The 12,775-nt window shown below is 33.4% G+C and overlaps 1 protein-coding gene across 4 annotated transcripts; it reads right to left on the bottom strand.

Annotated features, from left to right (window-relative positions):
• Positions 1-84: 84 nt before the first annotated feature.
• LOC123221344 lies at positions 85-9,432 on the bottom strand. 4 transcript variants are annotated; one of them, XM_044644188.1, is made up of 15 exons: positions 9,093-9,432; positions 8,137-8,233; positions 6,015-6,962; positions 5,608-5,708; positions 5,387-5,501; positions 5,061-5,138; positions 4,749-4,841; positions 4,038-4,121; positions 3,363-3,461; positions 3,176-3,238; positions 2,809-2,839; positions 1,568-1,614; positions 1,373-1,431; positions 1,028-1,265; positions 85-480 (listed from the first exon to the last, which is right to left on the bottom strand). In XM_044644188.1, exons 2-14 carry the CDS (start codon positions 8,188-8,190, stop codon positions 1,031-1,033), a joined length of 2,007 nt encoding a protein of 668 aa, XP_044500123.1. In that variant the 5' UTR covers positions 8,191-8,233; positions 9,093-9,432; the 3' UTR covers positions 85-480; positions 1,028-1,030. The 4 variants fall into 4 exon arrangements, with proteins under 4 accessions (XP_044500123.1, XP_044500122.1, XP_044500120.1 ...); XM_044644187.1 differs by lacking the exon at positions 85-480 and having other exon boundaries at positions 813-1,265; positions 9,084-9,431; XM_044644185.1 differs by lacking the exon at positions 85-480 and having other exon boundaries at positions 813-1,265; positions 9,093-9,430.
• Positions 9,433-12,775: the final 3,343 nt, after the last annotated feature.

Raw genomic sequence — 12,775 nt, 5'->3', positions numbered from 1 at the left:
TCAGATAATGAAGAAACTATAAAGCCTCTCTGCATGGGATTTCATTAATGTTTCTATTGGCTTATCCAATTTTGAAGCTTCCTCAAAAGTACATTTTCACTTTCAATTACTTCAACAGTGCTGTAATAAACTTGTCTTGAGACATTTATTTAAGAATAGATAGCAGTTGATGCCAAGCAGGGAAGGCTTCAGCTGAGCCTGACCAAAGGTCAATTCGAGTTCAACCAAAATCCAAATCAATCAGCTCTAGCTTATGAATAACGTCGGAGTTGAGTTGTCTTGGAAGAGGAAGCATCAGAAAATAAGAAGAGGAATTGTTGAAATAGAAGAAAAAAAAATTATCAACGAGGCAAACTCTAGCACCATCGTCAATCTCAAGCTAAGCTCGAACTCGACCATCTGATCCTTCTTTAGCTTGAGCTTTGCTGATTCGAACTAAACACCAATCTAAGCTTGAACCAACTTAACTCGAATCCACCCCTAATGTCAAGATTAATGAACCAAAAGGAATGAAAGATTCCTCATGCAAGTTTTACAAAATAATAGAAACTTCCTGCAATGAGTTACTATTGATACCGAATGTGTTTGCTCTGACAGATGATGATGGATGGTTACCAAAATTACTTTATTCTAGTCCGATGGCAGTAAACTACCTTGACATGATATTGTAACATTGTATGGTGACTCCATGCCATAAGGTCTATAATTAGAACTTAGCATCATACTTGTCATGCATTCGACAACAACAGAGCTCGACTAGCTTTGAAACAAAGCTATATTCTAAGTTGTATTGTCATGACTAGAATCATTGATTTAGGGAAATGTACAAGACTCAGCTTTATTGATCTAGTAAAAAAATACAAAATTGATTCTTTAGGTTTGTTCAAAAGGTTAGTCTCAAATAGAATTATTTATTTACTGTAGATCAGCCATTCAAGTTAACTAGCATTCAACCAAAGTACAACTCAGCCAAGCTCTCACATTAAGACATGATGTCAATTTTGAGGTGTCAAATTGAAAAACTCACCTTCTATGCTTCAGAGAGATCCACTTTTTCATTCATTTGGGCTACTGGTTCAGCAGATGGATCTTGGGTTCTATCAGAATCAGACGGTTGAGATTCAAGCTTGGCTGCAGCCTGCAACACGCGGTTTTGAACATCTATGGATGAAGGTGATGTTGGTAGTCCAGGGCGATTTGTTTCTATTTTTCCAGCAGCCCATGAAAACGCTTGACCTCCAAGTCTAACAGGAGTTAGCAGCAGCCTTCAAAGATTGGTAGATAACAAGATTAATGATAATATAACACAATCATTCCAAAATATAATATCAAAATAGCTTAGAATCCTAGTCCTAAAATCTGGAGGCATTACTTGACATCTTCTCTAAAATCTTCAGCATCCTCATATGAAGCAACCCGCCGATAAATAGTCTGATAGAACAGGGAACCCGAAGACAATGAATCAGTATAACTTGGCAATGCTATATCCACATATGAAAAGTGAACAATGATAATAATGAAGAAAAAAAATTGACCAGAGTAATTAATATAGAGAAGAGTACTATACCTGACCAAGGCCAATGACAGCAATAAATTGCAAAGTCTTCTCCCACTCTGAGATAAAATTATTAACTGTTAGTTAACACACAGTATGGGCACAAAGAAACTGAAAAATGGTTTCAAAATGCAAGCCCTATTGATGATACAAACAAATTGTGCCCCATCCAAACCTCCACTCCATAAAAAAGCAATAAATACATGTGTAGGAGAATGCTGCCTTCTTAACAAATTAACTAACAGATTATCTTAGTCAAGACAGATGCATGTGAGCATACAAGCTATAACACATATGATTAGCGTTGCAATCAAACTGAGTCAAGTATTGTTGGACTCGAGTTTGGCTTAATTGAATTTATACAAGACTCAAGTCTAGTGAGCCTGGAAGTTTGCAACTTGAGCTCAAGCTAGAGATAGGAGTCACTGATTTGAGCTTAGCTCAAGAAATTACAGTTAAACCCTATAACATATATATTTATTAATTATCTCCTATATTTAAAATGAGAGAGTAAAATTTTAAAAATGTAAGTATAAGATTTTAAATTTTTAGAGGTTTATTGATATCATACTCAAGTTAAACCACAAACTCGTTAGCTCACCAAATCGAGCAACAACAAGCTCAAGCTCTGTTTGAGTATAATACTCAAACTCAACTCGACAATAATCAAGTCAAGACCAGCTCGACACGAGCTGAGTCGCAAGCAACTCACAAGCGACTTTGGCTCATTTGCAACCATACATTTGACAAGTGTAGACATGCTTGACAATCTTTTCCAACCAAGTATTTCTATTTATCCTGCAAAATGCATTAAAAATGGTCCAAATATTTACGAGGTATCACTGTCCAACTAGAATCTTGCTTTTAGAGAATCTCTGAAGCAACCAGACAGTGATGGCATGGTAACATCCTCCATGCAAGCGACACAACTTAAAAATTAGAAAGAAATTTTTTTATAATGTTGGTTGGCAACACAAACAGATGCATGCCAACATCCATGTTGTTTTCATATATAGTGAACCATAGTGCCATCAAATTTCCAGGGTTAAGTGAACAAACTTATTAAGTCAGAGCCTAATGATAAAGAAAGTTAATTTATATAAGGTCAGGCGTTACCGCTTCAAAAGCAGTCGGATATGGGTTGTCAGTAAACATGTAGCAACCAAAGTTCAATAAGGAAACATTCCAATCCACTTAGTCTCTTTTCAATCCTGAATATAATTGACAAATCTGAAGAAAGAAATTATACACACCTAGTAGGGCATATAATGCTGCAACAGCTCCCTGCGAATAAGATACATGCATTTATTAATGAAAGATACACTAAAAATTTGCACCATAACCCAGTAATTATTTCCCTATTCTGTGTTTGTGGCTTCATTTGAACCAGATAACTATCATCTAAGAATTGATCAACAAATGACCAAGAATTAACAGAATAGATCAGATGAAAGATCTTCCATGAATTAGAGTTATATTAATACATATCTCAACTATAGAATAAGAAAGATCACATTTAAAAAGTCATCATGAAGATGGTTTTAGCTAGAGAACAAAATGAATCAAACACAATAGATAATTAGAAATCTAAGGTAAACACAAAAGTAAACTGAGTCCTACCACACTAAACCCCAGAACTTTCAATGGAGTAGGCTTGATATCTTCTAGGATTGCCCCAGCGTCCTGAATTGATCCCACATAAAAAATAAATAAATCTTATGTAAAATAACTCTTGCAAGTGGTGTAAGGGCATTTCTTAATTTTAACAGCATTAAAAAATAATAACTAATGCCTATGTAATTAATACCTCATTGAGTATGGTCAATGCCGTCTCAACTTTCAGCTCCTTAATTCGAAGACCCTCTTCTATCCAAGACTGAAAACCGCCTTGGACCAAGTATGGTCTCTGTCATGAGAACACCATGAAACAATTAGTAAATAATATAGTTTTCAGGTCATACCCCCTTCAATAAAAACAAATATAATATTATTTTAAGCCAAATTATAGATATTAGGCAGTCTGACTTAAATTTTAACTAGTATATAAGTGTCAAGAATTCAAGTTACAAGCTAAATATGGTGTTTAGTCAAGCACAATAAGTACACTTCTTTATCTTTTACTGTGGGCAACAGAAGTTGATCAAATTGATTTCATCTATTGCCGCCTTGAATGGATTTGGATTCACATTTTGAAGCTTAAGAAAGACAGACTATCATTGCGCTTAACCAAAACTTCTATAGAGCATATGATATGGAGTTATTTTAACTAAGGATCTGGCTATAACAATCATGACAAAAAAAATTGTTTATGCCATCTTTCAACTCCCTTACTCATGAGTTGAACATGAGAATATCAAATTACCAAAATATTATGGATTATATAATTTCTTTTGCTTTCTTTTTCTTTTATTTCCCTTTTGTGGGTCCCATCTTAATGTTTTTCATTTGAACATAAGCATCTCAAGGGTTTATCAATACTTGCCTTAATTCCAAGTTTTCTCAATGACCTTGCAATGCCTTTGGATCGAGAACCATCAACATCCATTACTATAACCTTGGACCTGTCCTACAGGTTGTAGAAAAAGAATACTCAGAAACATCATGCCCATAGCCAAAAGAGGTTAATCACTAGTGCACGATATACACGGACCTTAGAAGGCCCATTCTACATTCTTAAAAAAAGCTGAAAGGAAAAGGATGTGTATGTATATAAGCAGCAGGATCAAAGAACCCAATTCATTGCAGCTATTTTTAGTGTTTCATTAAATCATTGGAACAAAATATTCCTAACATCCATAATACGCAGCAACCAGTCAGATGTTTGTAGCTATCTAATTCTTAAACTCACATTTCTATGCAAAAAGAACTTTTATTATACAAAAGTTATCAAGTGATGTAAATATAGATAGAAACATAATTTTATGTGCAACACCACTTTTTTCATTTTTCACACCTAATGTATATGTCGACATTTTGCTGGTCATATGCTTCTATCTAGATTAATTATTTTACTTCTTTCTTTTTTATTCTTAAAAACGAATAAAGATACATGGTTCTCCATAGTGGCAAACAGCACTCACAATAAGAACTTGGTGAAGAAAGCCAAAAATCTTCTTTGCTTTGGAAAACTTTTCTTTGAAATAATTAAAAACTGCTGAGACATAAGCCGTCTAAAAGCATTAAACTAGAATACCTGAATAATTTTCAAGTTAGAAATGACAACAGCAGTTAAGGAGTCATCAAGCTGTCTTCCACCTCTCAACACTTTCCTTACAGCGCCATCAACCTGAATATAGACAAGGAAATTTGACATGAAGTTTCAAAAATAAGAAAGAGCTAAAATCAACAAGTTCATCACCCTTTTTTATGAAGCAATTTTTAGTTATTTGAGTCAGCTCCGAGAAACTGGAAGTTTCAATTACATCCTCAAAATAAATTTAACAGCTCAAGAACCACATTTTATGGCATTAAAATCTTTAGATATAACTGTCACGTGTAAACCAACCTCAGGTAAATATACACTTGCATAGCGATATCGAGCTCCTCGTCTAAGATCAGGAATACCATCTCTTTCTCTCATAAGCTACAGAAGATCCAATTCCAACATCAAGACCACGGCAAAGTTGAAAAATGAGAAAAAGAAAGTAATCTTTGAACAAAATTATTAATCAATCATACATCTGAAGAAAAGAGTTTGAAACAGTAGAAGCCCCTAGAAACATTGGAATAAAACCATAAGAATATTTTTACTGTTTTAGCCTCTTTGATGGTGCATCAAAACTTTTATTAATTTAACTAAATAAAAGGCTTGAAAGATTTACAATCTCTTGCCTCAGGCCGGACATCAATCAGAACCGCATTCTCCTTTCCTGTCAAAAGCTCCAAAGTTGACTGAGGAGATAAATCTCCTGAGTAACCGCTATATGTCCACACCCAATAAAAAACCCTGCACAAATCTGATAGGAAATATAAATTTCACATGCCAAATGTTTCATGTTTCCTGATTGTGAATGGTTAAAAGAAACCAACTACGAACAAAAGGACATCCATACCACAAAGTAGCAGAGCCTCCGAGGAAAAGAACAAATGGGACAATAGGATCATTCGAATCCAAGCCAATACTTCTTTCCAATCCCTCAACGGCAATTGAAACCTGTTTACAGTGCACTGAATTTTAGTGCTCTTAATGGAGTACAAGCTCAAAATGCCCAAGATTGACTAACAGGATCTCCACGTTAAAACTGATGACTGAAGAGCACCAATAACAAGAAAGCTCTAACTGTTAACCAAATTCAGATTTATATTCCTTCAATACCAAACACTAATTTTTTCAATATAACTCGAAAGGTCAGATGGTGATTCTACTGATGCAGATTTCTTACACAAAAGAAGATGACCAAAGAAGGCCCCCTATTATTATAACACCATGAAACTACTATGCATCCTGAACATAACATACCTGTTGAAAAGCTGACCCAAAAGGTCTCAAAATTTCACTTGCTCTCTCTTCAGACAAATTAAGAGCAGCCTTGATCTCTGGAGGAAGCATTTCCTTAGTGGTGCCATAATAGTAGACAACAAAAGAAGCCCCATTTGCTATAGAATCTTCCAATGCAACAATTGTGCGTCTCAACACATCAATGGCAACAACAGTTGCTTTACTTGAGGCTTCTGTCAAGTTAGTTGAAAAACTCGTCAACTTATTGCCAGCTAAATTTCCCGTTTGATCAACAGATGAAAACACCCCGCCAAGAGCATTATCAACCACATCTAAAGCACTTTTTTTGACAGATGTTATTGATGAAGTTATTGTATCTAGTAAGTTTTTCACAGCATTTTCTCCTTTGTTTATTGAAGAATTGAAGGTTTCACTAGCCCGAGCAAGAAAGTCATCAAAACTGCTTTTTACATTGGATGTCGAATTACTATCTATATCCAAGGAATCCAATAGTGGGGCAGGATTCTCGGGTGTCAATTCAATAGGTGACATGATTTCAGGTTCTACTGGTCCCATCAACTTGTCTACATTTTCAGTCATCTGGTCTGTAAAGTCCTTGAGTCCCTCTTCCATAGCGGGTACACCAGAAGTGTCAATGTATTCTAGCTCTCCACTTTCCATAGGTTGCAGCTCATTTATTGCTCCAACTGAAGAACTCCATATGTCAGATGGCTGGCATTTAATGCCATCCAATTCGCTTGGACAGGAATTACTGAAATCTACAGGGACTGATTGAGTGTTTTCAACGAAACCAGAAAATGAAGACTTTGTAGCTTCTGTTTTAAAGGATATTCTGTGGAGATGAATTCTATTTGTCAAGCCCAGATCAGTGCCATCTTCCACAAAACATCTGGATTCAAAATCCTTCTTAAATGGACAACAGGGCCGCAAACCTCGACGGAAAGAAATCTGCAGGATTTGTGGATTAATCTATAAAGTTTTACGAATTAAACAAGAAAAAGTTGCAACACAAGCATGAATATGCCATCCAATTTTTAGAGAGATGCAGTCAATCCCTTCACTCTATATGGCACCAAAAGTGACAAAATTTTCCTCAAGAGAGGAAATCATTCCCTTGCATCTAGATCTTTGACTCAACACAATTTAATTTTTTACCGGAAGTCTCAATTAAGACACTTCAAATCTACTGGCATGTTACATATATACACTCAATGAAAAAAGAAGAATTATTCATGATAAACTGTTAGACCACCAATAACTAAGGTGTGCCATAAGAATAAAAAGGCCAGGGCAGGGAATCACTTCTAAGTGCTACAGCCAACATGCTCAGCAAACCAAAACAGATTACCAAAATAGCATCACACATGGAAGGCTCAAAAGGGTGATGATAGGTGAAGGACAAGAATATAAGGAAGCAGTTTTGAGAGAATCAGCAAATAATTAATTGGGAAACAATTTGGGAAAGAGGGCATTTAGCCTGTGGGGAAAACTGGCACCCCTGATCCCTGATGCCAGATTTCTTATTCAATTCTGCATAATTTCTTCTTGTTTTAATCTTATTCTTTCTTATTTTCTGTTAAACAATTGATATGGTTGGATTTGGGGATTAATATTAAACTAATTGTTGTGCAATTGATTCATTAATATGCTGGATTTGTTGTGTTGAAACTGCATTGATTTGGATTGAGATAAGTGGTTGTTATCATCAACCAGGCAACAATGACCCGCAACAACATCATAGATTGACTTCATAAGATAAAACTATGAGACTCAATGTGAAGCAAGATGCATTCCAGATTTTAGCAATATCCCAACAAGTGACCAACTTAATCTGGAAATACATGCAATTTAAACTTAGTCCTCAGAAATCAACAGTAATCACTAGTATAATTTTCAAGTTTAACAAATAAACTCTCCTTCATTTAACTAAATAGCCAACAATACAATAATCTTACACAATTACTACCGTGATCTCAAGTCTCAACTTAATAGAAACAATGGAAATCATGTGAGGTTTAAACTATATATATCCGTAAACTCTCCTTGCATTTGTTACGAAATTGATTAACTGCAGATTTCGGATAAAATTAACTGTCATTGAGTGTAAAATCTCAAATCTTACCAATGAATGTGATGAACAACTCGAAGTGGCTGAGCACACTGGCAACATCATCATTTCCACACAAGATCAGGCCAAAAGATTCACAAAATTCTCATATCTGCCAAATAAAGTCAGTTTAATATGCTGGAACATCAACTTGTTGTGGACAACACTATACTAGTAACATTTACAATCAATAACAAATCATTTTGTAATCAATCAACAACACATGTTACTACACCCTTCATGTTATCAATGCCCTGTTTCACATTATAATCTCCTATGGATTCAGAGTGTGCTAATCAAACCCAACCCAAACTTAAGAGAAAAAGCTTACACTTTTCTCTTGTATGTCTAAAAACTCATTCTCTAACACAACTAAACATGCAAATTTCTGCATTGTCAAACAAACTAACACAACTCATTTGAGTTCAACACAAAAGATCATATGTCATCTGGGCATCCTGGAATTCATTGACAGCCACAAGCTTACACCTTTAACCCGTGCATCTAAAATCTCCATCTTTAGAGCAAGTAAACATTCAGATCTTCACTTAACTGAAAAAAAAAAAAAAAAAACTGACAAAACCCATTTGAATTCATCACAAAAAGCAAACTTTTTTCATGTTGTCTTTACAAGTATACATGCAAATTTTAGCATAACTGAAAAAACTAACCCAACCCATTTGACTTCAGTACGAAAGGATCAAATCTTCATCTGGGTATCTCAAAATTCTCTTGAAACAAGAACCTTCCTGATTCACTGATCTCAGAAAACTCAATCTTTAATTAGAAAACGTGCAGATTTTCACCTAACTAAAAAACTAGCACAACCCATTTGAATTCATCACAAGAGGATTGAAACTTGATGCGGGCGTTTTTTAAAAATTCACTCAACAGTACAATTAAAGTGGCTAAAAATGCAGTAAAAATATAGCATTTTGAGACGAAAAATGAGTGTAAAGTACCGCTCTTACTTCAACAAAATGATGATGTGAAGCCGAAAATGGATAATGGACTGTTTAAAAGATGAGTTTGTGTAGTTTTATTTGCTGGTAAATATGACAAATGGGATAAATCGTGTGGCTTGTCAGAGCCATTAGCTTCGTCATCCGGTTTGGCTTCCCTTTGCCTCTCATTTGGTTTTGTGGGGACAAATTTTGGATTTTCAGATTTTTCTAACCTGCACCACCTCAAAATCTCGAAATATTATCTCCAATTTCGGGTATATTTACACCCAAATTCGTCGGAACACCTTTTTTTTCCCAACATTATCTTTGTCAAATTTGTAAGAATAATTTGAAATCATCTTTCACAGTGATGTCTAATGCCGAACACAGAGACGTCAGCACATCAACAACGATTGAGCACGGACAGACAAGACACGACTAAAGACAAAAACCTCCGAAGAAAGGGAAAAAGAAAATTCAAAGGCCCAAATATGAGCAAAGATTATTTTTTATTTAAGTTTTAATTCAAATTTAAAAATATATTTATATAAATAAAAATTTAAATATTTAGTTATTTTTAAATTATTATTAAATTTATTATTAAATATAAAGATGAAATTATTATTTAATAATAATATTTAAAATATATATAATTTTATCTTTTTTTTCCTTAGATTTTAAAAATTAATATTTTACCTTATGTCTAAACTTTAAAAAATAATTTTTTTTCATAAATTTTTAAGTTCTTTCTTCATCCCTCCTTCAACCATCGGTGATCGGTGTGGCACATTGTTGGACAACGCTTGTTGTTTAGTGTGAACGATAATCATTATCCAAAGGTCGTTCTTTAAATGACATTATTGGTCTGTCATTCGTCGAAAAAAGTAATCGGATTTCAGGTTTGACATCAAAGGGGGAAAAGTGAATTTTTTAAACTTAATTCAAGAGGAAATGTTAGTTTTCCAAATCAAAAGAGGAAAAATGAGATATAATTTTAATTATTTTAATATTACTGATAAAATAACGATTTTACTCCTTTATTTTCTTTTTTTGCGACGTTCTTTGACCAACCTTCCATCTATCGACGCTCTCTCTCACATCCCAATCGAAGACTAGCCACAAACACAATTGATCATCACGTGTGATTCAGATCTGTCATGTAATGAATGTGTTCATGATAAAAGAACACTAAATCTCTGTCTCTTTGTTGATGGAAAATGTGATGGATTCTCGACATCTAAAGTCAATCTGACAAAGCCACTTCGTCGAACATCATCGTAGGTGACAAAGGGAGAAGGATGGGATGAAAATTGCTTAGTTAGAGTCTAATTGCCAATGAAGGAAGGGAAGAAAGTAACCCTGGTAAAGAAAAATATAACTTTTCAAATTTTTGAATGAGAGAAATTATTAAATTTTTAAACTGAAAGAGGAATGAGATATAATTTTACTTATTTTAATATTACTGATAAAATGATAATTTTATCCTTAATCCTAACAGAAAATTTTTGGATATATGAAAATAGACTAAACCTCAAGTAGGTATTTGAGTTTTTAAAATTTTGTGGATATGTATTTGTTTTTACACCAAACCTTGGGTAGGAATAAGTCTTTTTGCTTTCGAAGAACCGAAAGAAAATAAAAAAATAGGCCAAATGACTTATTCCCTCCCAGGATTTAGCCCATTACTAAAGTGATACATGTTAACTTTTAAAAATTTAAACACCTACCTACCATCTAACTTCTGTTAAAATTATCAATTAGTTCTAAGAGTAAAAATGTCATTATACTACTAATATTAAAAAAAAATAAAATTTATCTCATTTCCATCTTAGATTTAAAAACTAACAATTTCTCTTCAACATAAATTTTGAAAACTCATATCCCTCCTGCCCCCCCACTTAGTGTTTCATTCTCTCATTTTCTTCTCTAATGATCATTTCTGGTTGTCATCTTCAACTCATCTTTGTCCAAGAGGTGGGAGAGAGCATCGACAAGAAAAAGGTATGAAAGGTCGATTGAAAAATGGTCACCAGATAAGGAAAGGGGAGAATGAAACTTTATGAAGGAAACGTGAGTTTTTAAAATATAGGTTACAAGAAATTATTAATTTTTAAAATTAAAGTGGAAAATAAGATAAAAATTTATTTTTTAATATTAATAGTTAAATAACATTTTTACTCTTAAAATTAATTAAAAATTTTAATAAAAATTAAATAATAGTGTAAGCTTTTGAAAATTAGTAGGTATATATTTAACAATGGAGCAAACTTTGGTTGGGAATAAGTCATTTGGCCCAAAAACCTATAAAAAATCTACACAGAACAACATGTGTATCTTTACACGTTTGGTTTTTCAATTAACGGAAGCGAATAATTAGGGCTGAACTCGAGCCTGGCCAGCTCGAGCTTAAGCTCGGCTCGGTTCGAGCCTGAAACGAGTTAGACTCTGCTCTGTTCGATCAAGCTCGAGTTGGTTTGGTAGATTTTTTTTTAAAATTTTTTATACAAAACGATGTCATTTTGATCCATATATATATACAAAACGATGTTGTTTTGATATGAAAAACGAGTTGAATCGAGCCGTAAACGAGCTGAGTCGAGCTCAAGCTGAACTTGAGCCGGTCATAAATAAACCGAGCCGAACTTAAGCTGGCTACGAGCCGAGCTCGAGCTGGCTACGAGCCGAGCTCGAGCTGGCTACGAGCTGAGCTCAGCTCGATTCGAATCTAACCCTACGAATAATAAAAGAAAAATTAATTGGTGGATGGCTAACTGTAGTTAATGTGTTTGCACGCAGAAATTTAAAACTTGAATTGGATAAATAAGGAATCCATGTCAAATTCAATCTAATTTATGACTGAAAAACATCTTAGTCATTGGCAAATTTATAACTGTAGTCAATTTAATTTATATGTATTATTATATGATTGAATATTAAATTATTTTTAATTCAAACTTATTTAATTATACGATGACATATATAAGTATATACATATTTATATTTTTAAAATAAATACACATAATTTTATTGTAACGTTAATATCACTTAAGTGACACATATTTTAAAACTCAATCATATCTTGTTGATGATATCGATTGACCCATCCACTGGCTATTTAATCAGGTCAATATCCGAGCTGTGTATAAAAACATTAATAACAATAACTAGCATAAAATTGATTAATTGTATAAATGGTTGAAACACATTTTTTTATTAATAAAATTATGTATATTTATTTTGAGTATATAAATAAATACATATTTAATATATATATATATTAAATAATTAAATATTTTAAATTAAAAATAAATTAATACTTAATTATACAATAAATTTATTTGTATACTTAAAAAACGAAGCAAATAAAGTAACACTTTTTGGCTTTGAAGAGTACAACTAATTTAATTATATCAAAATGACTTATCTATTAAAAAATTAAAAATCAAATTTCAATTTATTTATTTATATAATCCAGATTTAATTATTTTTTTCAATAAAAAATTGAAATTAATTTACCCTCCATAGTAATCCGTACCAAAAGGAGGATGGGCTTGATTGTAAATTGAACGTTCCACATTGGGCCTAATCCGCCAGTAGGCCCAAAGAAACCAAGCTCAAGTCATTTTATTTTTTCTCAACACGTGGCTTATATGTATTGGTTAAATATTCCAAATACATAGACTCGATCGCACCAGATCTCAGCGTACTGC

This window comes from Mangifera indica, chromosome 7, assembly GCF_011075055.1.
Source record: "Mangifera indica cultivar Alphonso chromosome 7, CATAS_Mindica_2.1, whole genome shotgun sequence".
NCBI lineage: Eukaryota > Viridiplantae > Streptophyta > Magnoliopsida > Sapindales > Anacardiaceae > Mangifera > Mangifera indica.
The sequence above is the reverse complement of the archived record's forward strand: the minus strand, read 5'-3'. Positions and strand labels throughout refer to the sequence as shown.